The sequence below is a fragment of the Sparus aurata genome, chromosome 3 (genome assembly GCF_900880675.1).
Source record: "Sparus aurata chromosome 3, fSpaAur1.1, whole genome shotgun sequence".
Taxonomy (NCBI): domain Eukaryota; kingdom Metazoa; phylum Chordata; class Actinopteri; order Spariformes; family Sparidae; genus Sparus; species Sparus aurata.
Window position 1 is genome coordinate 26545163 of NC_044189.1, and position 26004 is coordinate 26571166.

A 26004-nucleotide genomic window follows, 5' to 3' on the forward strand; every position below is an offset into this window, starting at 1 on the left:
GGACTTTCTTGAATTAGTCCCAACAAAAGTTGGTTAAAAAAGTGTTTTTGTCTCTCTGTTTCGGACAGTGAGTGTTTCTTGTTGTTACCTCACATTGGGAAGTTTTGCTGGAAGGTTTTATATGCATCTGCTCCAGGGGTGTGTTTATCTGTGCTTGCCTTAATTCTCAGATGATGATAATTACATGAGCATGTATTTGCACATCCCAACAACTTTGAAAGACAATATTGTGTCAGTATTTGATATATGATATGTATGCAATATGCATCTAAATTGCATAAATGTGATATCCAGTGCGCATCATGTATCTACTAGTTTTTCTGTATGTTTCAGTAAGGGGGAAGGATTAAATGCTATTTTAAGACTTTTTAACTTGGTAAATTAAAAATTTTTGTGGATAGACCATATAAAACAAAAAAAAGATATATTATTATTATTATTATTATTATTTAGTACTTTTATATGCCTTAAAAGGTCTACAGAAGACCTTTAAGTGATCACAAAAGAGAAGAAACTTTCAGATAGAATCCATGTAATATTTAATTGTTTAATTTTCCATTTAAAGGCAGAATTATGGTATAGAGCTACATTAATCAATGCTTCAACAACTTTTGTACATAGTTTTTAATTACACTAATTACATGTATTCACTGTCTCACCACTAGCCTTTTTTAAATAAACCTTAACTCATAATTATAATAAACAATTAATACACAGTTGTTGCTAATTATTACGATTGCACACTCCATGCTCCATGCATTTGAGTGTCTATACAGAGAAAACAAACAGACCTGTGGACAAATAAACCTCTCAATGAACCCCAGAAAAGTATTTTGTCTAAATAACAAGATTCAAACGAAAGCGGAAGTAAGAAGTTGGGAACGCACCCTCTCGTTCCGGTACTCTTTGGCTAATGCTCGTGGCTATGTGCTGATTAATGAAGGAGGTGGCTCTCTACTAGACGGCTACAATCTCAACAGGAAGGACACACTGGACAGTAATTCATCAGCGTGAGAAGAGCTTTGTTACTATCCCTGGAAACATGACTGGGGAGACGAACAGAGTGGTAAATAAACGACATTTCTATATAATTTGAGCTTGGTTTGATAGTAGCATTAGCTTAAGTTAGCGACTTGACCAGCAGCTAGCCACGATAACTGTAGCAGGTCACGTTAGCAGTTAGATACCAGTGGACTGCTGCAAGGGCACAGAGATAAAGCTGTGATCTATTTTGTGTAAAAGACGAACTCCACACATGACATGTGTCAAGGATACAAAGCTGTATTTCCCATTACAGCTGGCAACTTCAACTTAGTTTAACAACTACAATCAGTCACATGCTCATACAATTTAAGTGTGAACGGGATTAGACCAAATATCAGCTGACCTCGTTAACTGATGTGTTATTCACTGTGGTGATGGGGAAACACGCATCAGACTGGTTTTGTTCTGTGTGTGAGTGACACAGAGTTTGTTTGATTTGTCAGTGCTCTGGTCCCTGACATCACTGCTATCTGGACATCAATTTGTCAACACTGGAGACATTTTGTCCCTCAGATGCAGACAGCGAATGAAAACAACAAAGTACCCCGGCTTGTCGTATTGGCCTTGATCTCCACCCCAACACACACACACACACACACACACACACTCACACATACACTCACACACACACTTTTTCCCACTGTAACTCAACACTACGGGGCCTGATTTTGATTTAACTTGCCACAGATCTTGAGCAATCGGATTGAAAACTGTCAAAAGAAGGTGAAGGTCTGATTTCGGCAGCCTCGGGATTTACCAAACATCCATGAGCTTGTGTCCAACCAAAGGTTTAAAAAGACATTTTGACATGTTGCATGTACAGCTGCAACAATTGGTTGATTCATTGATTAGTCGATCGTATTAGTTGCAAACTATGTCAGTATTTGATGAATCATTTAACTCATCTTTCCAGCCAAAGCGTTCAGGCCTCTTAAATGTAAGGATTTACAGCTTTTCTTTGTCAATTGTGACAGCGGGTGTAGGGTCACTGAGCTTTGGACTGTTGGCTTGACAAAATAATTCATTTGAAGAAGTGACTTTGTGCACTTGTAAATTGTGATGAGCATTTTATAGACTAAATGCTTAATCGATTATTTATGTACAATATGTATACCACACAAGTGATTGGTCAAGAAAATAATTTTTTAGATCAATGAGTAATTGAAATGATCAATAGTTGCGCTCTAATTTTGATGGAAACCATCACAGCAGCACCGGAAAGATCTTGCAGGTAGAAGCAATCGGAATAAGCACAAGACTTTATCATTAACAGAGACCATTCTAAAAACATTAAATAGGGAAAGAAATAACCTGGGGTTAACCTAAGCCCAGGGCTATATGGTTCACACTGCACTTCTGCTGGCCCTGATTTAAATGCATCTAATGATCACATTTACAATGTTGAGTGACTAATCTGTTTACTTAAGCCCCATTTCACACTGGAATCACAACCTTTCCTAGCTTCGGGCTAACAGCTCCCTTAGCCTGGGACTGAGGTTAAGGCCAGGCTAAGAAATCACTCACACTGGCACATTCCAAACAAGATTAACCATGTCTTTATCCTAATGCTTGTTGGCTAGTTAGCCTAAAGTTTGTGGGGTTATTCCCTGAAAATCAACTAACGCAGGGTGCCAGTGTGAAACGGGGCTTCAGTAAACAGAGTTATCACACAACTTCCTGAATATTAACATTAGCTGCGTGTTCCAACAGACGTTTAACCCAGGGTTAGTGGAATTGAATTTCGAATCATGGGCTTAGGTTGACCCTGGGCTACTTATCCCGAGGTCAACTCTTAGCTTAGGGCTAAGGACAGTCCCGAGCTGAGCTTTTGCAGTGTCAAAGCTTCCTTAGCTGGGGGCTGATAGCTCCTTTAGCCCGGGGCTGAGTGCAGTGTGAGTCACATCAGTGGGCTAATTGGAGTGAGTAGACTCTGTTAGTGGGAATTATGGGAAAGGGATCAATGCCAACAACGCTGTCCTCCAAACAGGAGCATTTTATATTAATGAATAAAAGTGTGTGATCCAGATCATAATACCAGTAATACTCTTTAGTGAAATACAGCTGCTGCTGACAAGCCCAGCAGGAAGTTTGTAGCTCTTGTTAAATGGGAACATGAATGTGTTTTACACACTTTTCATATAAACAGTGGTGTTGTCACTCTGAGGCTGTGAAAAAATACTGCATGCTGCGTTATTTTAATGTTATAATCATGGCAAATTGCTATTTGACGTGCCTTTTTTAAAGATCTTTTATGTGACTGACTGGAAAAACAACAACTGTTGAAGTATGCGGTGAGGTGTGTCGAACAGGGTGTCCTCCAGAGAATTACAGAAGATGTTTCTGTTAAAAAACAAGCCCACTCTGTGTGAGTCATAGAGCCAGGGTTCACTTTCTGTCCCAAAACTAGAAACGGTCCACCAGTTTCTGGTTAATATGGTGTGAGACTGAAAGCAGGGATTGGCAATCTGATGACTTTAGATTGTGATCGATCTTGAAGGCGTCCACAATCGGCATTTCAGGTGAATCAAGATGGAATAGTAGAGATTGCAGTATTTCAAGTCCTCTCACTTCTGCATTCAGACTTTCTCTGCGCGAACAAACCAATGGAGTTATATAACCAACTAGATGGCTACGCTGATTGGACAAGCTTCTTCACGAGGCTCTTCCATTGAGGACGAATTATGAACAATGTTTGTTTCCCTCCATAGTTAAGGTTGTGTCTGCATCACATGGCCCTGCTCCGAAGAAGTCCGCTCCCCGGCTCCCCGCTGCAACCAGCCAGATCCTTCAGGTCACTCAGGTACCGAGTAGCGACAAGCCATGATCACAGATTCACTTCCCGTGTTGATGTTGCAGTCTTGATGAATGGGGCTTTCTCCTGCTTCAAGGGAAGATAAGCGCAGAGGGCTGTTGTGGAAGACACTTGTTGGCCTCTCTGTCGGTGTACCCGTGGCGGTGGGTGTCAAGTACGCAGTGTCAGAACCAAGAAAGAGGAGGAAGATGAGGATTGTGATTGAAGGATTTGGTCGCCTGTGCAGGTTAGTCTGTATCTTTGTCATCATTAGTGCAGTATAGGGCTGCCTGTTACTCTGATGATGACTTCATGAAATCACGAGTTATTAAGCAACTTGTAACAGTGAAGTGACTCAGTAATATTAGTGACTGTTTAAAGATAGCTAACATTAGCCACATTATAATAGTAGTTACAGGTACACTGCAGTCAGTAATCAGTTACGAGACGAATCTGTGAGGTCCACTGTTGAATGTGAAATCACATTCCTGTTCACATCACGTCACAAGTCAAAGCTTTTGAAGTCCCAGCGAGCCTCTTATCTGTGTGTCCTCAGATCTCTCTCTGTGGGAATCATTATCTCTGTGGATTACTGGTGGACCACCAATGTGGCTGTTCGGGGCCTGGATGAGGTAAGTTCCATGTCATGAAAATGGTTGGAGGTAGGTGTAATCACTTTTCAGACCCAAAAAAGTATAGGTGGTTACAGACAGTGGATAGATGGATGCTTATGCAATTGTGCATTAACAGACAAGATGTTGCCACTCTGGGAAGTGACAACGTGTTCTTACTTTGAAAGATCAATACATATCGATGTGTGTCTTTGGGGTCTAAGAGTCATAACACAGGGTTTCCCCTACATGTAATTGACTGTGGCGCACCGCCACGGCAAAATAAAAGCCGCCACGCCTTAAAAATTCAGGCATGAATAAATCCAGTGTTAGAGAAAGGAAATATTTCACCGTCGTCTTCCACCGCAGTCTTTGACGTTAACTAGCCTGATGGATATTTAGCTTGATAATTAGCTAGAGGATTAAAATGGTCACTTAGAGCGGAGTCCTGCACGGGTCACCGCATCCGACCTGTTTTCCGACGGTAGCACAAATTACATTCCGTACCCAAGCCGACCTGCTATAAATTGATAGCGACGCCCGAAGGAAAATTGGACGGAGTCACAGTGTCAAAAAATACTGGGGGAAAGACTGTAACATGTCCTCAGTTCATATACAGTGAGGGGCATTTGTTGGCTATGGGGCCCCCCACTCACCCCACCCCACAAATGAAGAACAACACCACAGGTTTACTGCTGCTTATGTACAATCTCGTCTCACTGCTGTCCTCCCCTGCTAGAGCAGCCCATCCTACTTGGCTGAGATGTCAGCCTGCCATCAGAGGGCAGCAGAGTGCATGGTGGAAGGAGCCATAAGGAACGGAGGAATATACATCAAACTCGGCCAAGGTCTGTGTTCCTTCAACCACCTCCTCCCCCCCGAGTACATCCGCACCCTGCAAATACTGGAAGACAAGGCCTTGAACAGGAGGTACAAAGAGGTGAGAACTGCAACACAAACAAGGCACAAGGTTCACAGACAGAGGACTGTTTGAATATTCCCAGGACTGTGTTTGTCTCTGTGATAGGTGGATGCTCTCTTCCAAGAAGACTTCAACAAAACCCCAGAGCAGCTTTTTAAAACGTTTGACCATGAGCCCATCGCTGCTGCCAGCCTGGCTCAGGTTCATAAAGCAGAACTTTTTGACGGGACTCCTGTCGCTGTGAAGGTGAGCACTGGTTGTCAGACCACTATTTATTTCAGGGTTTATGCAAAAACAAAAAAAAAACTTGAGGCCTGAAAATGTCTAAATGTGGATTTTGGTGGTCTTACAAATTGACTGGAATATAAACGTGTTAAATGTTAACTTTTAAAAGTTGGATTAACTTAAAGGAGCAATATGTATAAATTGTCCAACCAAGTCCAAGTCATACTCCACACAAATTCCTGGCAGCACAACACCAGAGTAACTGCTGAACCACCGCACCTATGTGGGCTTTGGACCAGGATGGGCAGGAGCTAGCTGGTTAGCATGCTAACTTCAGTAGATATCTTTGCAAAACAATACACAGAAACTGCTATTTATTCACATTCTGATGATAATCTGAGTTAATTTTTCTTTAAGATTTACTTTTAAATGTGTCTTTGGGAAATACTTACCAGCTGTGAGATGGTCTACATATTCAAATTGGGACCCATGAGTACAAAGTAGATTTATTACTTCACTGTGACTTTATTAGTCAGATCTCATGGCACAGCCTGCGCCCATCTTCTACCTCCATCTTCATTTCATTTTCACAATAATCCGTCCGCAGACTGAGAGACATAAACACTTGGCAAAAAAATCAAAACCGCCTCTGTGTTATTTTCTGTCACAAAAGGTATCCCAAGGAAAATATTTAGCCATGATGACTCGTCGTGCACTCAGACTCACAAGGTGAAACTTATTACCAGGCGACACTGTCTGGTTTAGGTCGGTTTAGGTCTAACGCTGAACTTGTTCAAACTTGCTGAATCCCTGTAGTTTCATTTTTGCCTGTGTTTTAGCACGGTCATTCTCAGTTACAGAACTCAGTAGTGACGGATCATATTGAAGAGTTAACACAAATCCAGAACTCGAGACAAAAAGTTTCAAATTGCTAGTTTTTTTTAGTACCAACCAACCTTAAAGAATTGCTGTTTTTTCCTTTCAGTAGCGGGGAAAATCTACAAGTGATTGTAAAACAGATGTAGTCATGAACCTTTTTGCTTTTAGACTGTAGACTGACCAAAATGTTGAGCATAATTATTTAAAAGCCTGTTTGTGTTCACTTCTGGTCCCCACAGGTGCAGTACATCGACCTCAGGGATCGGTTTGATGGTGATATCAGAACGTTGGAGATCCTCCTGGATATTGTCAAGTTCATGCACCCCAGCTTTGGATTCAGATGGGTGCTTAAGGTCAGGAATTAGTTCTAGTTTCTTCACTAACCTACTGTCAAAGTATGGGGGGGGGGGGGGGATGTCTAGCTGAACAACTGAGTTTAGACAAAGTCAATAATAGGATTTCTTTGGACTTTCTAAAGGACTTAAAGGGTACGTTGGCTCAAGAGCTGGACTTTGAGAACGAGGGCAAGAATTCAGAGAGGTGTGCAGAGGAGCTGAAACACTTCAGCTTTGTCACTGTTCCCAAAGTCTTCTGGGAGCTGACAAGTAAGGTGAGGATATTATTGTTAACAGCACCACATAAATGGACTTCATCGTGTTCTCGGCTAAAGCTTTGTCATTATTTTCTCTTCTTTTCAAAGAGAGTGTTGACAGCAGAGTTCTGCAACGGGTGCAAAATCAACAATGTGGAAGAAATCAAAAGACAAGGATTGAGTTTGAAAGATGTGAGTTGATGCACTCTACACGAAACACTCAGGACTGGAGTTCCGTTATAGAAAAGCCGTCTCAAACACCTCATCAAATATTTGTGTTTTTTTCAGACTGCAGATAAACTGATCCGAACATTCGCTGAGCAAATATTCTACACTGGTTTCATCCACGCTGATCCTCACCCTGGAAATGGTTGGTATGACAGAAAGTCATTATTAGCATTTGGTATCAGTGACAAGGGCCCAATCCCATCTGTCTCTATCTATATATAATGATAGATGAAGTAAGCTATTATAAGCGACTAACAGAGGATGCTGATTCTGCAAGTCTGACATGATCCATCGGGTCATTCCATGTTTCTTTTTGCCGGCAGTTCTAGTGAGACGAGGTCCCGACAACAAGGCAGAGTTGGTGCTCCTGGACCACGGCTTGTATGAATACCTCAGTCAACGGTAAGATTTAGTCTGCTTAGTAAAAAACATCTGAGAATGCTGTGCTATGAGCTCCAACCGTGACCTTTTTTTACTTCAGTGACAGAGTGGCCCTTTGTAAACTGTGGAGGTCCATAGTCCTGAGAGATGAGGCAGCAATGGAAAAGTACTCCAATGCACTCGGCGTCAAAGGTGAGGACACTGACCCGTACACTCATCTCATCAGCTATCCACTTGGCGTTGCTGTCTCACAATAAAACAGCAGTCAGACTTCTCCCATTTGGCTCTGCAGAGTACTTCCTGTTCTGCGAGATGCTGCTGCAGCGCCCCATCAACATGCAGCAGCTGGGTCTGTCCAACATCCTGAGTCGCGAGGAGACGGCCTACATGCGCGAGATGGCCAGCCACCGCTTCGACAGCATCATGCAGGTGCTCAAGTCGATGCCTCGGCCCATGCTGCTCGTCTTCCGCAACATCAACACGGTCCGAAGCATCAACATCACACTGGGAGCGCCGGTGGACCGCTACTTCCTCATGGCCAAGAGGTGAGTGCAGCGGCCCGTCACACTTGACACACACTAGCACCTGTAGGTTAATCCCACTACAGGTGATTTAGTTATGGCTTTGGTTTGGTTTCTTATCCATTCATTCTCTTTTAATTTATTTTATGAGTGTGAAGCTTTCTTGCCTGTGTTTGGATGAGCTCACCAAGACAAATTCCAATCAGTTGTGTCGATATGGCACTGCAATAAGGAATCCTGAATACAGAGCCGATATCCCTCGTCATTTAGTGCGGTGCGAGGCTGGGGAAGGATCCAGGCAGAGCGGACAGGGATGCTGCCCCGGTTTTGGGTCTTCCGCTGGGTGAGGACGACGTGGGAGAGCCTCAAGTTTGAACTGGCCCTGAGGTAAAGACTCACTTTACATCAGTCATACAAATTCTCTTTTGTGATTGGAGCCTCAGAATAGTAACGATGCGACTCGTTTACAGATGGGAGATGGCGTCCATGAGTGTGACGCGCTCTTTCCTGAGCCTGCTGTCGTACGTTGGCCTCATATCTTTGGACGCAGAGATGTACGAGTACCTGAGATAGCGAACGCATGTCGCACTCTGAAGGAACAGAGTAGCACAAGTTCATGCAATCCGCCAGCAGGGAGCCTTTCAGTTACGGTGCTGCTCAAGTGTGAGCGCGTTTCCAAGCCAAATCACCCTGATCTCAGACTCTACTTCTTTAGAACTGAACCGCAGGACTGTACAAGCACCAAACCCACTCCAGAGCAAACTTCCTGTTATTTTAATTAAATTATTAGAACTTTTTTTTTAGTGTAATTTTAGAACAGCAAATTGTTTTGAAATTCTAATGAGATATTTTAAGTTTAAAAAAAAAATAAATGGTGACATTTATTCCAGGAGACGATTATTTGTAGCAGCTGCAGCATTCCGGCTAAGCAATAAATCAAACAGAGCCGATGTATTCCAGGAGCAATGTGTAATAACTGCACCTCAGCTGTAAAGGAAAAAAAAAAGAGAAACTACAACATAGCTGCGTCCCCACTGGAGAAAATGAAAGTTAAATTGTTTATCTGTTGGCCTGGAACTAAACTGCAGTTTTAATGACAGCAGTACAGATTCTAGATACGTGTTAATCAGTCTGTAAAGTGTCCTGTGATACAAGAATGATGTTTGTGTTGGATTAACCCCTCCTGTTGAATGTTAATCTGATGAAAGCTACCCTGTCAGTGCTCCTGTCTCCTCAGTCGAGCAGGATTACGCTCCTTTCAGGTCCAGTGCCACCTCAACAAATGTTTTTAAGTTAATTTAACGATATTAATAAAATGTTCTACCTCCTTTTCTAAAGCGTTCCTGTCTTATTCACGTCAAGCTCACACACACACACACACACACACGACTTGTGTAAATTACTTTTACTGATTTTTGGTTTTATACAAAATATGCTAGGAAATCATGGCTGCCCTCTTTTTTAATTTTTTTTTTTTATCCAACAAGTAAGAAAAACAAATCAGGTTTACACAAAGAAAAAAACATCTCTCGTTTCGGTATAAAAAGAGCGTTCAGTGGACGAGACGTGGGAATGTGGCTCTCAGAAGTGAGCTGTGACTCTGTCCATCTCCAGGAGGTCATCCAGGATCTGGAGATGAAAGGAGGGTAAAATGAGAGGGACATCAGAGTACAGGGACCGACTTCACTGCATCCTCTCCTCTGTCGCTGTGTACTTACTATGTCCTGAGTGGTACCAATCTTCTTGGCGAGCTCACTGCGTTCCATCGTGCTGAGGTACAAGTACTTGTTGAGGAGTTCTCCATCCAGGATGTTTCTCACAGCGTTCTGCAGGCATCGTCTGTCAGAGTGCAGCATTCTGGACCAGAAACATAAAAAGAGTCGGTCATGTTGAATCCAAAATTACGCAATCAGTCACTCATATTAAATTATGAGTGATATATGATCCTAACAGTGGCTAATGATATGTGACGAGTGCTGCACATAGATATATACCTGAAGGCCTTTGGGTTCAGACCAGCGTGATGAGGCAGCATAGTGTTGAGAGCATTTTGCAACATCAGCAGACGGCGATAGGTCTTCTCCTGCATGGGGAGGAGCAAGCCCATGCCTCCATCCAGGGTCGCTGTGGGAAAACAGACACACAAAATACAGGTTTAGTCCACATTTAACATTTGGGAATTTGAAGCTGAATTTGATTTCTTTCCAATCCTCTAATTTCCTTTTTTTGTTTTAAATGATACTTTTATTGAGTTGAACCATGGACCAAACAATGTTATAATTTTTTAATAGGGCTTAATATCTTATAAGTGCCTCCTTTAAGATACAATTGTAACAGACGGTAATACAGTTAAAATAGATAATAAAAAAAATTAGGATCAATAAAGTTACTACAAATACAGGTACAACATAGAAAATCAAATACATAATAGAAAACCAAACTTAATAGAGGGAGAACTAATCTGTTGGGGTATGCCTTCAGAATAGTCAAATGACTTTACAGGAAAGGAAAACAGTAATTCAAATAAAACAATTGATGGTCGTATTAGATTAATGTACCCAATCAAACTTTACCATGTTTCCATAATCTTGTCCTGTTTCAGTTAAATAGAAAAGGTCATTTGTTTCATTTATAATAGCATAAATAGTGTTACTCTAATTATCCACTGTAGGTGTATCCGGTTTTAATTAAGAACTTCCTGCCAACTGTGCTTGTAATACCAAACAAATATCTACCATGACAGCTCCAATCTTTTCATTTCTCTGTGATATACGAAAGTCTAATTACACTAGAAAATTTGATCTTTCAACGCATGACAAACAAATTTCTTAATTTACACGCGATATAATATCTTTTCAGTCTGTGAGTGTTCCAAATTCTGTAATGCATAAATCACAGGAATCACCAACTAAATATGTGTACAATAGGAATAAGCAATAATTAAATATTATCTTATCTTCTGTTAGTGGAAGTGTATTGATGTGATGATATGATAATATCAAGATATCACTTTATACACTTCTGTTTAACTGAATAACTGAATCCAAGCTTTTTGACCCGTTTGGGCGATTTTTGCTGACACCCTGTCCCACTCACTGGAAATAATTCAGAACGGCCTAATTCATCAATCAAACGCTGTTGGACAAATTCTTAATTTTGGGGAGGTTTCGTGTAAATCCTGCAAATGATATATATGAAGTTCTTTCTTTCTTTGTGCAAAAATCTATCAGGTCACTTGTCCCAGAGGTCTATGTGGTTTTTTTTGCATATAGAGTTGGGAAATGAGATTCAATCACAAGTGGTCACCCGAGATGCATGTCGAGACGCACCTCACTCTCATTGGCTAAGACATGTGACACGTACCGAACCACGTGATGTGCTTGTTGTCCCATGTCAGAGACTTTTTGCTGCCTGTGTCCAGGGTTCCTCTGCACGGCATCCGCCAGAAAGTGTTAATATTCGCTCCAGCGTTAAAGTCAGCCCGCCTCAGCAGGCGCATTCCTCCAAAGCTCTCCTTAGCTGCAAACACAGACAACGTATCACATGAGTGGATTTCCATTTGATACAGAGTTACATTAGATTTGCATCACATGTTCCAACATCATCACATACCTTCAGGTAAATACATGTAAACGTAGAGGTTCTTGTCTCGATCGGACACTAAAAGGCAAAGAAAATAAGGGGACATGAGAACAAAGTTTTGTAGAAATGTATTGACTTTTCTCGTAAAGGCTAAACAAACATTACCAAGGAAGCCAAGCTGGTTGTTATCCACCATGAATTCAATGCTGTACACCTCCAGGGGCTTTGCATCCTGTCAGCAAAACAATAAGAAAACAATTAAAGACAGATACAGTCCCCGGGACACAACTGAATCCAAACACCCACAGGCAGGAGACACACCATCAACACTCACTTGTAATTTTAATCAGTAAAAACTCCACTGTGTTTTCTGCAGGCCTCAGGTTAGAGTAAGTAAACACAACACTGAAAACTGATTGTTTGGGTCCAAACTTCTAACTGGAAAAGGATACAATGAAGTGTCTGCAATAACTGAAAACTGTCTTTAAAACTGAAGAAAATATGGTTCATCAACAAAACAATCCCTTTTATAAATCACCATACAGAAAATGACTGTTTCAGTGGTGTCACTTCCTCACCCTGCTGACGAGCGACAGCGTCTTGCTCTCCTCCTGGTAGCGGAGCAGCGAGATGCTCTTCATCAGATCTGCAGCCAAGATGAAGTTCTTGATGCTAAACATCTGGTGGATGTAGAGCTGAGTGTCGATGAAGGCCATGCCCGTCAGGTCGTTGTCCTTCAAGACCCACAGGAAGATCTGCAGGGGACATCGAAGAAGTTACACCTCATTTCTACACGCAACATTAGTAACACTTTCCCACGGGTCAAAAATCCCACGTAAACCAGCTAAGATTGAGCTTCTGTATGCAATGGGATTGTTTAAACTCTGCATTAAGACCCTGTCAATTGACTTGGCAGTAGACACAGGTTTTTAATCACCTCAGCTCAGATCAGCTGTGATCTACACGTAAGACCCAGGTAAGGACGCAGAGTATTTGGGGTAAAAAGGCGAATTTTAGAGGGTTGACCCATGTTTAAAAAACTGTGTAGACCCTCTTATTTTTGGTGGAAAAGCAGCACCAGTTGATTTGTCTTTGGTTTGAAGTCAAAATTTCACACAAGCTTTGTTATCAGTTTAGGCAGAATTTAATGTTTAAGTTCTTTTCAAATCCAGCTCTATTCAATGCGTATTCTAATTCGAGTTGTGTGAATTCCCAGAGTTATGCCGAGATACCTTCTGTCCGATGGCTGACACCAGGTACCCGTTGCAGTGGCACATAGCTGTCACCGGTCCCTTCTGTTCCTTCTCATACAGCACTTTGAACTTGTTCTTGGTGAGCGGCTGGCCCGGCTCTGGAACCACCTCGATCACATCCAGGATCACAATCTGAACACAAGAATCAAACAACAAGCCATCAGCAGATGTTTCTGTTTCTTATTGTCACCATTTTGTACAAATAGGAAGAAGTCAGTGTTGTGGTGTAATTGTTGTGTGCTGCTCACCCGGCCCCTGCAGGTGACCTCCTCCCCCTGCATCAGGCAGGTCCCTGCTGCGATGTAGCCCTTCAGTCCGGACACCGTCTCCTGACTCCTCAGAGCCACCGTCTTCATACAGGTCACATGTTCCCACTCGTCCAGGTCGAACCTTATGCAGACAGAGAGAGGGCAGCTTATTAAGTTTGTCTTCTTCACACATGGTGAATTTGACTGACATCTGATTGATCAACATGAGACATCTTCTAAGCCAACTATATAATATCATGTTCAATTCATCTGTTGTGCCACAAATTTGATGCTGTGTCATGGCAAACTGGATTGTGTGTAAAAGTGTTAATTAAGCATCTGAGTCTCCACTGTGTATTGGATAAATAAATATTGCATTAACACACATTCTGATTGGCCACACTCTTCTGTGTTTATATTTTAAACACATAATCAAACATACATCTGATATAACAGTAAGCTGACCAGCTGATCCTGATGCTCTACAGGAGAACTGATCAAGTCAGTGCCGCATTGTGAATAGCAGTCAATGTTTGTCGGACTGCTGTTGAAGAAAGTCTGTTGTTTTCTTCTGCAAGTCCTTAACAATGTGCAATATTTTACAAAACAATTCAGATATTTGCTAAAATGTAGGCCCATGTGATCACAAACAGAAGGTGTCAACCTAAACACAACACATTTCCACTTTTAAAGCAAACAAGCTAAAAGTTGAAAGACAAAATAATGTCAGAGAACTTAAAAAACATAGTCGATTGGATCTGTTGTTTCAAGATGGATTCAAGTGCCCTTGAATTTCTTCAACTGACACAATCTATTGCATGTTGGAAATCAAATCAAATGAACTGATAAAATGAATGTGGACAAAGGGCAAAACATAAGCATCAGTGTGGAAAAAGTGCTGCATGCTGCGATATTTCTAAAGCGACCTCATTATGACTCATCACAATAAAAAAACGGGCATTACACGGTACATGGTCGGCTGACACTGCAGGATGACAACAAGCAAGGAAAAAAGGAGTGGTAGAGAAGATTTCTCCTTTTCTGCATTTTGCCTAAAACAGTCGGGTGGTGCTGAAAGAGTAACAGGGAATATTGAAGGAAAAGAAAAGGGTTGATCTTTGCTCGAGTGTGTCCGTCATATTTAAAAGGTTCGGTGTTTTTAAAGGCTTTAGAACCAACAGGATGCTCAACTTTGCAGAGTAGGTAACTCAAATTCACATTGTTCACAAGTGCCAAGGCTGCGACAATCCTTTGCTTTCTCAGCTAAATAATACATCTCAGTAAAAAGAAAGGCTAAGTTAGAGTTAAGATAGTGATGCAGAGTCTACCGCTATTAGTTTACATACAGTATTATGCCGAAATTCTGCAAGTCAGACTGACTTCAATGCTTCAGCTTCTCGCAGAAAACCTCTCAGGGGTGCTGGGTAACGATTATGCAGAGCAACTAAATGACCAGGGACTTGTACAAATGACCTGACATTTCCAACTGACCCTCACCGAAATGAGGGAAGGCAGCCATGTGAGACTACACTAATTGTCTACACCTCAGGATAAATGACCCAAGATTTTCAATTAATTCCTACAATTCTTTAGCTACACAAAGCCTCCACTGAGATGAGCCGGTGCAGAGAAAATGAGAAAACAAAAGTGTGGACCTCTTTATTCATAGGTGCCCAATGTCTATTAAAACAAGACTTTCTTATTGATTTTGCAAGGAGCACTCTTGTTTTGCAAAGGGGTGAGCTATGTAAATAAAACAGTTTTTACCGCGTGTTTGGAATGGCCTCCCAGCTGACTGGAGAAATGAGCTGGATGGAGAACCTCTCCTGCTGTGGGTTAATGTAGCGTTCATCTACAGGGTGACAGAGGAGAAACATCAGTAATACACACACATATTTGTGTTATAATAGAAACAGTCAAATATGTTTAAAATAGGTGCAATTCTGCTCTTTAGTAAGCGTCAAAATATCAATAAACTACCAGCTATGAAGTACTAGCTGCACAAGACATGCCTCTCAGCAACTTGATAACTGCAACACATTAACAACACGTTGCGATTGAAAATTTGTGGAAAGTAGTAAGGGAGCGGGCACTAAACATGAAAATAGTGTTTGAAAATGGCTGGTGAAATTAGGTGGTTGAAATAGTTAACTAAATTAATTCATAAATTGTTGAAATTGTTAGCTGAAACTAATTGATACTAATTATCTTGCTATTAATCTTGCTGTATATATTTGTAATAGTTTCATCTATTTTTATACTTATATAGTTGATATCTCTTTGTCAAGCTAATAGCTGCTATCCAAGTTTCGTTGTTTTTGAAACAATGACAATAAACATCTTCGCTATTCTATTCTAATTGATGAAAGGATGCAATGGTTGCTCAAATGACCAGCTGAAATAGCTTAAACAAACAGATGTTAAGCCCAAGGAGATTGTTAACTAAAAGAACTGAATAAATGGTTGGAATAGGTAGCTAAAGGAAACAAATAATTGAAATAATAAAGAAAATCAATTTATAAATTGTTGAAACAGTTCTTTTAAAAGGGCTGGATAAAAGGTTGGAATTGCTATAAGAAACAAATACTGAAATATTAAATAAAAGACATTAATAAAATTGTTGAACTAGCTAGCTAAAAGAAATGGATAAAATGTTTAAATAGGTAGCTAAATAAAAACAAATAGCTGTAAAATAGTCAGATAACAGAATGAATTAATGTTTAAAATAGCTTAGGAAAAAAAAACAAAACAATGCATAAATGGTTGAAATATGGAGCTAAACAAAGCATATAGTTGAAATAATTAGATAAAAGAAACTGATAAATTGTTGAAAGAGTGAGCTACAAGGAACAAATTGTTGAAAGAGCTAAAACTAATACATTAAATGGTTAAAATAGTACCTAAAAGCCTAAAAGCCGAAGTAACTAATAAACAGTTGAAAAGGTTAGCTGACAAAGAGAAATCGTTTAAATAATATATGTAAATATGAAAGACAAACCAATTTATTTTATCATTCTATTATAATAATGTTTTTATATTCATAGCAGGAGGTCTTGTTGAACAGGTACTTCAGTTCCCCTGAGAGGGCTGTGAGTGTGTAGTTATATATGTGTGTGTGTGTGTGTGCGCACGCGCGCACATGTCTGTCTGTCTGACCTCGTTCTATGGTTTCGTACTCCTTCTCCTCTCCAGTCATCCTGGGGATGCGTGTGCAGAGCTCTTTCACACTGGTGCACACAGCATACACCTAACAGGGGAAAAGCCAAAATCACACAGAAAACTTTACATCAAAGACTAATCCCTTCAAAGTCACCCTCATTGATTTTTTTTTTCTCTCGCAGTACGAAAAACTTTCAGGCCAGAGGGCTTTCATCTCAAACTTTTTCAAAGCCTCACGATCGATGTGCTTTTATTTTGCATCGCGTTATGCAAGTGGAGGTGTGTGTGTGTGTGTCCCCGTCCAGGGAATGTGTATCAGCTTGAATTTGTGTCACGCTGCTGCTCTGGTGCCCCTGCTGCTGTGTGGGCTGAGTGAGAGGAGCCTTACCTTGGACTCAACGTGGTAGGAGACGTAGTGGACGGTGCACCTCAATGGGATCTTTCGGACAGGCCAAGGGGCGTCGTAGGACAGATAGGTGGGCAGGACGCTGATCCTCAGCTCGCCCTGTGGGAAATACACACAGAAACACACACTGAAAACTGCCTGAGGAATTCGAAATTACAGATAACTGTTCCTTTTTAAATCTGCTGAAGCTCTGATTTGTGTCTCTGGGTTAGGGCAAGGGTTATCTCACTATGGGAAGCACCTTCTGGTGTGACCAATAATAGAAGCTCCAATTCCACCATGTCCGTCAGGAGGCAGACCAAACATATTGAGTTGCATGGGCCAGCCTTTTATAAACACCCCTGATGGGTGCCCTATTTGAGATTCTTGCTTTCTTCCCTGTGAAAATGATCAGAGTTCCTCAAATACCCCGAAGTCTGGATTTTCATTTATCTCCTCTCCAATGCAGCTGCATGGTGGTCACCAAGCGTGGAGGATTTTCGAAAATCTACTTTTAGTTGTAGGTTCATTGTAGGTTAAGGTCGATGTTATCATCTTTCAGACGGCTTCCACCTGAGTCTAATGGTGTTTCAGAGCCAGACAGCATGTCAAGGTGAGCTGTGTGTCCATTATTACTTGCTGCTAGTCGTTGGTTTTATCTAGCTAGGGCGACCAGCTCGTCCCCTAACTGGAATGCTGGTTGACCATCTGACGAGGGAATCAGTTGAAATCCTTATATTACTTACTTATATATAGTAATATCAATAAAAGTTTTTTCTCATCACATTTCATCTTTTCAGTTCAATTCATAACTTTTTTTTTGCTAAAGGTAAAAAAAATACTTAGTAGTTACTAAGTATTAGTTAGTATGATGTCACTAATTAGTGCCTTCAAAACTGCAAAATAAGTGGTCAGTGTCTCTACATTCTTATTCCTGCCAGGCTTTGAAAGCCCCAGAAAAACAAATAAGTCTACTAAAGACATTACGACTACCGCTACAAATAATAATAATAATTTGATAATTTAATAACATACGCACGTTATAATAACAATAATCTTGCTAAAAATAAGCTATTTTTTGTTTCCCCTTAGAGTGACATACAAATAAATACGCTACCAATACCAAAGTGACGGTATGTCCTCTGTGTACCTGTTTGTTGAAGTAGAGGAACCCTTTGGGGCAGTTGATGTTATGGAAGGGTGAGAAAGACTCGATGGAGCCATCAATGCTCATGGGGTGAAGCCTCATGGCTCCACGAGACGTGACAAGCATCCAGTGAGGAGACGGACCACAGATAAACACCTGGGACAATGAGGAAATGTGGTCATTTATTAGGCTAATCAAAGAGTATTTATTAAGTTCTAATATCTGTATATAAAAAAAGTTCCTTACCCCTGAATATCCAGAGATGTCCTCAAAGTATCTGAATCTGGCGATCCGACTTTTTGCAGCTGCGCTCTCCTCTGTGGCCCCGCTCTCTGATTTCTTATCTTTCTTCAGCTTTGATTTCTTCTCTCTGAAGTTTATGTTGTGGGGCACCTGAGCAGAGGGAAAGTAGCACAGTAAAGACTCACTTCATTCAAACTCATCCTGATTTAGTATACCTTTATTGGCCTGAGCGCTTACTTTTTTGAAGCGCACTTTCAGGTTGTTCTGTGGCTGCTGCTGATCATACGGGAACGCCTCATAGATCAGAAGCTCCTGATCAACGTGGACCTAGAACAAGAAAACACTTTGTCATACACGGTTTTCATTCAATGTCAGCATATTCTTATTTTCTCTGTATGAAGCAGAAAACACTCACCAGTAAATATGGTCTGCTGTGATTGTAGCCGAGTGAAACCAAAGACACCTCTTTGACCAGCGGGATATCTCCTTGACGTGTCACTTCCTCTTTTTTACCTTCCCCTTGTGCTGCTGACTGGCCAGACGAACTGTCCACCAGCACTCTCTGACCAACTGGGAAGTTCTTCACCAGGAACACCAGTCGCCAGTCCGGGAGCTGGTAAATCTGATTAAATTAAAACAAGGAGTGTGAAAAAAGAAGTGATTTTCCGAGTTTACATAATCCTCTGATATAAAATACAGTTCATACCTCCATTACACCGTTCTCCCTGGTGATCATGCACCAGTGGCTGGGCTCTGCTTTGCTCCAGCTTCCGTCACTCCCAAAAGCCCCTGTTCCCATGTAGCTGCGGCCAAATTCGTCCTTCGAAGTGGCCGCACCAGCATTTGAGTCTCCATACAGCATTTCTTCCTCATCATCCACTGCGTTACTGAAAACAGATTTAACGACAATCAATGCATCCATCAATTATCAGGACATGTTGCGACTGGTTACATGCTTCAGTATGGAGGTGATGCTCTCACCTGAGGTCCTGGATGATGGTCTCTGCTTCAGACTGACTCCTGATGATGGTGTCCTCTTTGACAGAGGAGTTAGCTTTGTATTCTGTGGTGAACATCCCACTGACATCCCTGTACGCACACAGTGCGATCACACGGGATTGCTGTTGAATGAGAGGCCATTTTAAAGAAGTTAATTCCTGTTACAACCTATTGAGAGAATGGTGTGAATCTAGTTTGCTGTGCATTTGTGTGTGTGTGCCATTATTGAAGCTCATTACTGAACAAGTACTGAACAACAGAACCAGCTACTCTAGATCAGAGCTTCAGTCTAGCCAGCAGGGGGCAGATTTGATAAAGAAAAAGACTCTCTAAGTAGTAATGTTCTGATGGTTCACTCACAGTGGGGATCTGTGGTTTCTGCAGAGCCAGCCGGTGCGTCTTCCCCATGTAGGAATCAGTCTTAAGCACAAACATGGTGACCACGCCATCTGCTGTCATGATGACCATGAAAGGGTCTGCCACAGAGCAATGCACTATGGGAGAGCCCAGGTCCACAGGTATGAAGTGGAGCTGTGTCACTGAGAAAACGAACAGATAAACAGCCTGTTATTTTATTCAATACCTTTAAATTAGCTTTGATATTATACATGTATTCTCCTTTACTCCCTTATTGTTACTGAAACAAGAAAATGTAAAAATGTCATTATAAATTGTTTCACTTTCTTTAACCATTTTTGGTATACTATTTTACCTCCTTCCAGCAGCCGGATACCCATGGGGGACACTTGGATGATGTACTTGTTGTCACCGATGTTTCCAGCAAACACAGTTGGTCCCTGGGTGGCAAAACCACTGGTGTCCAGCTCCATGATCTCCTGACCTGTCTGAAGGATCTAAACACCAACACACAAAAAGTTTACTTCATTTAGAAAACATCTCAATGATATAATAGATTTGGTTTAGTAGTTTTGTTTTCCCAAGGATTAAACAGTTCATCTTTGCATTTGGTCAAATCAAATTAGGACATAAGATTTGTATTGATGTGTGTTTTTACCATGGTTGAATCCTCCCTGCTCAGAATGAGGAAGCCGTGCTTCTTCGTATCATCCTCCAGCTGAGGCTCCGTCCTCTCCTCCACCTCTTTCTCCTTCTCCTCTTTTTCTTTCTCTCCCTCTTCACCATCCTCGCCGGTCTCCGTCTCTGCCCCGTCCTCTGAATCATCGCTTTTTGTAGCCTGGTAAAGGAGCGACAAACATCTTACTGCAAAGAAAAGGTGCAAACTATAAAGGAATTAACACAGTGAAAATTAATTTGGCAAATATAGAAGCTTCTGCTGTACTTTTTTGTCTTCCTTGACTTCATTTGAGATGACTGTCCACATGTCGTGGCAGCCTGGCAACTCAAACGTGGTGACTACTTGGGGTCGGATGCTTCTCTGAGAACAAAATGGAAACAAATCATAACCCATTTCCAGAGTTTAGGCACTTCCATAAATACCCCACAACATGCTAGTATTACAAATCACAATGGTATTTGAACTGTGAGCATGTTGGCTTGTGTCTGGGGTGTTTACAGGCTACTCCGTCGATCTCTGAGGCAGCCCTGGTAGACCCAGACTTCACTGTAGCATCATCACTGGACCTGTGGCAGACGGCCCTCGCGACCACAGGTTTTAGGATGATGCGGTAACATTTATCATGCACATATCTAACCAGCTACACCTGCATTACAACAACACATAACATCAGTGGGAGGAAGTTACCTGAAGTACAGACAGTGCACCGTTCTTGCCATAGCCAGAGCACACAACAACCTCCAGGTCGGGCTCAGGGTTGCTCTGGAACTGTGGGGAAGAGGAAGCCAGAAACCTTAAAATACAATTGTTGAGATAATAAATGAGACATTAGGAAGTGTTTAACTGTTTGTACCTCCTCAGACAAGAAGGCCGGTTCACCCATGGAGGCCATTGCACAAGGTCCAATGTTGAGTATGCTATCACACACCTGGATAAAAACACAACCCTCAGTCAGCTTCATACAAAGACATAGAAGGAAACTAAGCTTTTGCCATTCATTTATTTTTTTAACCTCAAAGGAGTAGGTGGCCAGCTGAGTGCCTGACTGGGCCTCACTTCCGTACACTTCTATCTCATCCACCTCATCTGGCAAAACAAAGAAGCAGAGTGAAAACAGAGGTTGGCAGATCACACACACGTTTTCTGGCACATGTCGTAAATAAAATCTGACCATACCTGTCCAGTTGGTGGAAGATTCTACTCGCTTCTTTTTGCTTGGTGGTTCTTCCTGAAATTCATTAGAGATGATGATTTAGTTTTATAGGAGGACGAGCTGTCAAACAAGACGGGATTCCTTCTGACATTTACTCCGAAAACCTGTCAAGCTGTATATCAAAATTAATGGCTGCAACAACACAAGAGAAAGGAAAATTAAAGATGGACTTCAGTGGTGCTTCACTAGAAAATCACAAACGTACCTGTTTATCTTTATCCTTCTCCTTCTCTCTTTCTTTGTCCGGCTTTTCTTTGCCCTCCTCAGGTGGCGTCTCCTGAAGTTTCTCGGTGTACTTCAGCAGCAGAGAGTTTCCGAGGCGGGAGCCCAAGAAAAGGTAGCCAGGCTCCATGGTAACCATCTGGAGAAGGAGAGCCCAGAGTGTGAGGCATTACTTTGACAGACTGTCTGTTCAAGGGTAGGAAAGGGTATTTTTTTTGGAAGGTTTGAGCACCACAAGCTGAGTGCCATCTAATTTTATTATATTGGAGAGAAGGCAGACATCTTTTGGTTGATATCTCCATAGCTCTGCAACCACCTACACCACAATCTGGATGGATTAATTACATTACCGGTAAGAGTAAAAAACCTGTATTATTGATTTTGGAGTTAACTGCGCCTTTGAGATAGAGACTTCCTGTCTCATCTGACCCTGCCCATTGTGACAGACAGAACTTACGCAGGTTGTCAGGACGCTGGCAGCAGCTTTGTCGAAATGGAAAGCCCGAACACTTCTCATGCCGTCAGTAATGAGGGTCAACACGTAACTGTAAGACAAGACAGTTAGTGAAGAATTATAAATTGCCAGCATCGCTCATGTACATTCTGACAGTACTGACAATAACTTACATTTCTCCTCCTTTCAAAGAGATGACCATCTTGTCATAGGCAATAAAGTCAGACTGTGAACAGTCGAGTGTGATCTTCACTTCTTCCTGTACACCTGGGTAGCCACAACATGTTATCCAGTGATGAGCATCACATAACATCAAAGGTATGTTAAGTCTAGATGTCCAAATAGAACTGCAGATGATCACACTTACGCAGAGGGAAGGCTGTCGTCCCGTTTGTCTGGGAATTGAGAGAAACTCCATATGGTGGAACACTCTGGTTCAGATACAGCAATGAATTCACAGCAAACACCACCACACCACCTAAAAAGATTTGATATGTGATCAAAGGAGCAACAGCACCAAGCACTAACAACACAACACACTTCATCATAATGTATACTCATATTGACACTTTTTATTCAGAAAAAATCTCTACAGAGAACTGAGAGCTTTAGTGACCGGATTGTACATAAATAGTGACAGAAAAGAGAATTCAGTGCGCTCACCAATTGGCTTGGGGACAGCCATGACCTGCGTACAGTCAAACGGCAGATTACTGAGAGACCAGATGACAGGATGAACCTTCTGCATTATGTTGAGGGAGATGGCGACGATGCTGCAAGTGTCCTGACGCACGGCCACACGCCTGGCAGAGTGATCCAAAAACACAAGTTAAACATGAAATCATTTATTTGTAGCAAACCAATACCATGCATTCAAGACCACATATATGTTTTGTTTGAAAAACATAAAAAAGATTGTGTTTATAGCTAATAATTTTGACTGACCCAGGCCATGTCTGGTTGGGCTCAAACAGGATGAGCAACGTGGGCTCATAATAGCCATGGAGGAACTTCATGTCGATGATGTTGAGCAGCTTCTCATCCAGCTCGCGAACGTCAATGATGTAGCTGGGCAGGAAGCTGGATTTAGGTCTGTAGATGCAATAAGAGATAACAGGTGCTCCAAATTAGACATTACACGTACATTCGAACCGTGGATAAACACAGTGCTACTACAATATTTACATTTTAACCTAAACAAAACCAAGATAAGTTTTCAGGCCAACTGGGGAATCAACATGTAAGTATTTATGGTTCAGTGAGGACACCAAAAGACAATAATAAGCAGAGTGTAGAGCGAACTGCAGGCTTACCCTTCTCCAACTCCACCCTCCTGTTCATCAGTTAGAGTGTCCTTCCTGAATGGCAACACCACCAGCTGGGTGCCATATACAAGCATCACTGCACAGCGATTCTCTGGATCTACACGGACAATGGGAATATGCACATTCTGTACAAAACCATCCTGAAAATGTAAAAAGAAAAGAGGCCAAATCAGTTTAGCAATTCATTCACTTAAGCAAGTCAACATCTAGTTTAAGTTTTCAGATATTCACTGTTTTCTTGTTTCTACTGTACATACTCTGAGCTCCGGCTCCTCAAAGAAATGAAGAGACAGCGTCTTGAGGTCATGTGTCCCAGGGTCGTACTCCACTACAGACAACTGGAGAGAGGACAAGCACACCCAGAGGTCAGTCAAAAATGATGTCAGGCTGTTAAAATTTGCAGTTGACCAGTGCACCGCTTGAACAATGATACCTTGGCATCTTTGAAACTGAGAAGGAGTGCATCTCTGTTGGCTCCAACGAGCTGTACACTTGCCATGGACATGACATTGCCAAAGAGAGAGAAGGAGGCCACCTGCTCGAGCTTCTCCTTACGAGATTTGGAATCTTAAGGACGAAAGAGTGAAGTCAGACTACAAATTCACTCTCACATTAAATGAATATCATTCTTTAACAGTAACAAATGTACTTTCAGTGTGAAGTGTGGCTGTACCTGAAGACTTGTCAGCTTTTGATGTACTCTGAAATTATGACAGAAATATACACATCACAAATAGCCTTTAATGGTTGTATTTTAAATTGACACAATGACATATGGAGACCTATGATTACCTCCACATCGTGGATAATCCTGTAGACAAACAGCTGAGATGTTCCAGCAACGACCAAGTTCTTCTCCTTGCTGGATATGAAGTTGCAGTAGACAGAAAACTCCACTGCAGTGGGGGTGTGTGCTTGTCTGTACACTGCATACATCCTGGAAGGGTGCCCTCAGCATCTGACAGGTGAGACCATTCATGTCAACTTCTCTTGATTTCATTTTGAGAGGTGCGACTTGATTAAGATTCACAGAATTGACCAAACACTTGACATTGTTCTTCTTCCTCAAGAGTAAACTCGGCTAGTGTTAAGTTAACTGGCTAGCAGTGGAAAACAATAGTAAGCAAAGATGAAGTTTTTCAGTGCAAAAGCATCATCATTCAGAAAAAGTTTAGCTGTACTTTATTGCCACATATTACTGAATTCAAAAATGATTCCATAATAAACAAACGCTAACGTTAACTAGCTTTTAATCCAAAGGTAACGTTGGAGTTTGCGCCTTGGCAGCTAGTTAGCTATATAATCAATATTTCCCGTTAGCTAGCGTATATTCAAAAAGACAATTTAACGCTAGTGGCAGTAGTCATTTAGTCATGTTGTTGTGACTAATGTGCGTCTCCGCTAACTGTTAGCTTCGAGCGTGTGGATAAGCCGGTAGCGTTAGCTATCTTAGCAACACTCTAACGTTACTATTTGTAGCTAGCATGTTAGCTGGCATGGCACAGCGCCTGCACCTGATGGTTTTATGGCATATTTGTGCAAATTTTCAATTAAACTTGCGAACGTACCTATATGAAACACGTTATCAGAGTCTGCAGCTTTATTGTTCCTTCCTCTTTGTACATTTAAGGTGTCATGTTGTGTGGGTTACCAACTTAAGTTAGCTATGCAATAGCTAGGTAAGCTAGCAGTTAGTTGCCGTGTTGTGTTGTGGGAGCGCCAGTCTTCTTCGTCTTTTCTGTTTCCGGCGGACTAGTGACTCCGAGGTCTGCTGCCGCCCCCTACAGTTTGAATCTTGGTAGAAGCGCGTGCAGGGGCCAGGGGCTCATCCCCCTCCTGCATGCTAAACCCTCTGTCACCTTCTTTCAAAAGGCAAAATATATATATTTTTTTAAAGAAAATGTGTATATATATATACATATATATATATATATATATACGTATATATATATATATATATATATTAGGGGGTGGCATGCAGCCGGGGGCCACAGGTACTACAGCCACTAGGCTGCTGCAGTGAGGACACACACTCTACCAACTGAACTACTGCAGCACCCCACTTGCCCATTTTTATTGAAAGGAAGTTCTTCACTTCTTGCTGCATGGAGATGATCACAGGAATATCATAGTCACAGAAATTATTGGCATGTCTTACTATGTACTGGTAACATAGTTATTCCAATATTCTGAGCAAAGTTGCTATAATTAATCTTTTTTCACAAGCACAAGTCTTTATAAGTTAGGGGGCGGAACCATCAGTCTACTTTGAGTAGAGATAATTTCATCTCAGTTGATTTGAAAAAATTTAGCAAGGACAAAATTAAGGCCAACATAAATACTCTTGAAATTATCAACTTCACTCCTCTGTTACAATTTCTTTAAAATCAGTTGCATTTTATAGAAAACCACTTAAGTGTGGTGCACCAGAAAAGTGTTGTCTTTGTTTCAAACTCGACACACGTTGCACACAAATAACACACTGTAGATTTTTAAAAAAAGCACATTTTCAACCTAGTACTTGAGTTAACAAAAAGCTCATTT

General features: G+C 41.5%; 2 protein-coding genes across 4 annotated transcripts; one reads left to right on the forward strand and one right to left on the reverse strand.

Annotated features, from left to right (window-relative positions):
• Positions 1–896: 896 nt before the first annotated feature.
• Positions 897–9527, forward strand: adck5 (aarF domain containing kinase 5). Of its 2 annotated transcripts, XM_030412390.1 has the most exons (15): positions 897–1066; positions 3753–3844; positions 3933–4082; positions 4392–4467; positions 5186–5386; positions 5474–5614; positions 6712–6825; positions 6951–7082; positions 7173–7256; positions 7353–7434; positions 7616–7694; positions 7774–7865; positions 7966–8218; positions 8465–8581; positions 8665–9527. In XM_030412390.1, exons 1-15 carry the CDS (start codon positions 1043–1045, stop codon positions 8765–8767), a joined length of 1740 nt encoding a protein of 579 aa, XP_030268250.1. In that variant the 5' UTR covers positions 897–1042; the 3' UTR covers positions 8768–9527. The 2 variants fall into 2 exon arrangements, with proteins under 2 accessions (XP_030268250.1, XP_030268251.1); XM_030412391.1 differs by lacking the exons at positions 897–1066; positions 3753–3844 and having other exon boundaries at positions 3941–4082; positions 5191–5386.
• A 57-nt stretch (positions 9528–9584) lies between these two features.
• Positions 9585–25216, reverse strand: cpsf1 (cleavage and polyadenylation specific factor 1). Of its 2 annotated transcripts, XM_030412389.1 has the most exons (38): positions 25029–25216; positions 24253–24418; positions 24134–24161; positions 23894–24027; positions 23718–23798; positions 23449–23600; positions 23081–23227; positions 22799–22938; positions 22503–22613; positions 22309–22402; positions 22139–22226; positions 21665–21820; positions 21423–21474; positions 21259–21332; positions 21100–21174; positions 20934–21014; positions 20511–20606; positions 20226–20405; positions 19923–20064; positions 19571–19749; positions 19193–19332; positions 18918–19098; positions 18627–18833; positions 18449–18538; positions 18215–18361; positions 17972–18124; positions 16825–16941; positions 16434–16524; positions 15045–15129; positions 13278–13419; positions 13009–13161; positions 12355–12531; positions 11942–12008; positions 11807–11854; positions 11558–11713; positions 10189–10318; positions 9913–10051; positions 9776–9823 (listed from the first exon to the last, which is right to left on the reverse strand). In XM_030412389.1, the coding sequence occupies exons 2-38, from the start codon at positions 24394–24396 to the stop codon at positions 9776–9778; spliced, it is 4425 nt and encodes a 1474-aa protein (XP_030268249.1). In that variant the 5' UTR covers positions 24397–24418; positions 25029–25216. The 2 variants fall into 2 exon arrangements, with proteins under 2 accessions (XP_030268248.1, XP_030268249.1); XM_030412388.1 differs by lacking the exon at positions 25029–25216 and having other exon boundaries at positions 9585–9823; positions 24253–24396.
• Positions 25217–26004: the final 788 nt, after the last annotated feature.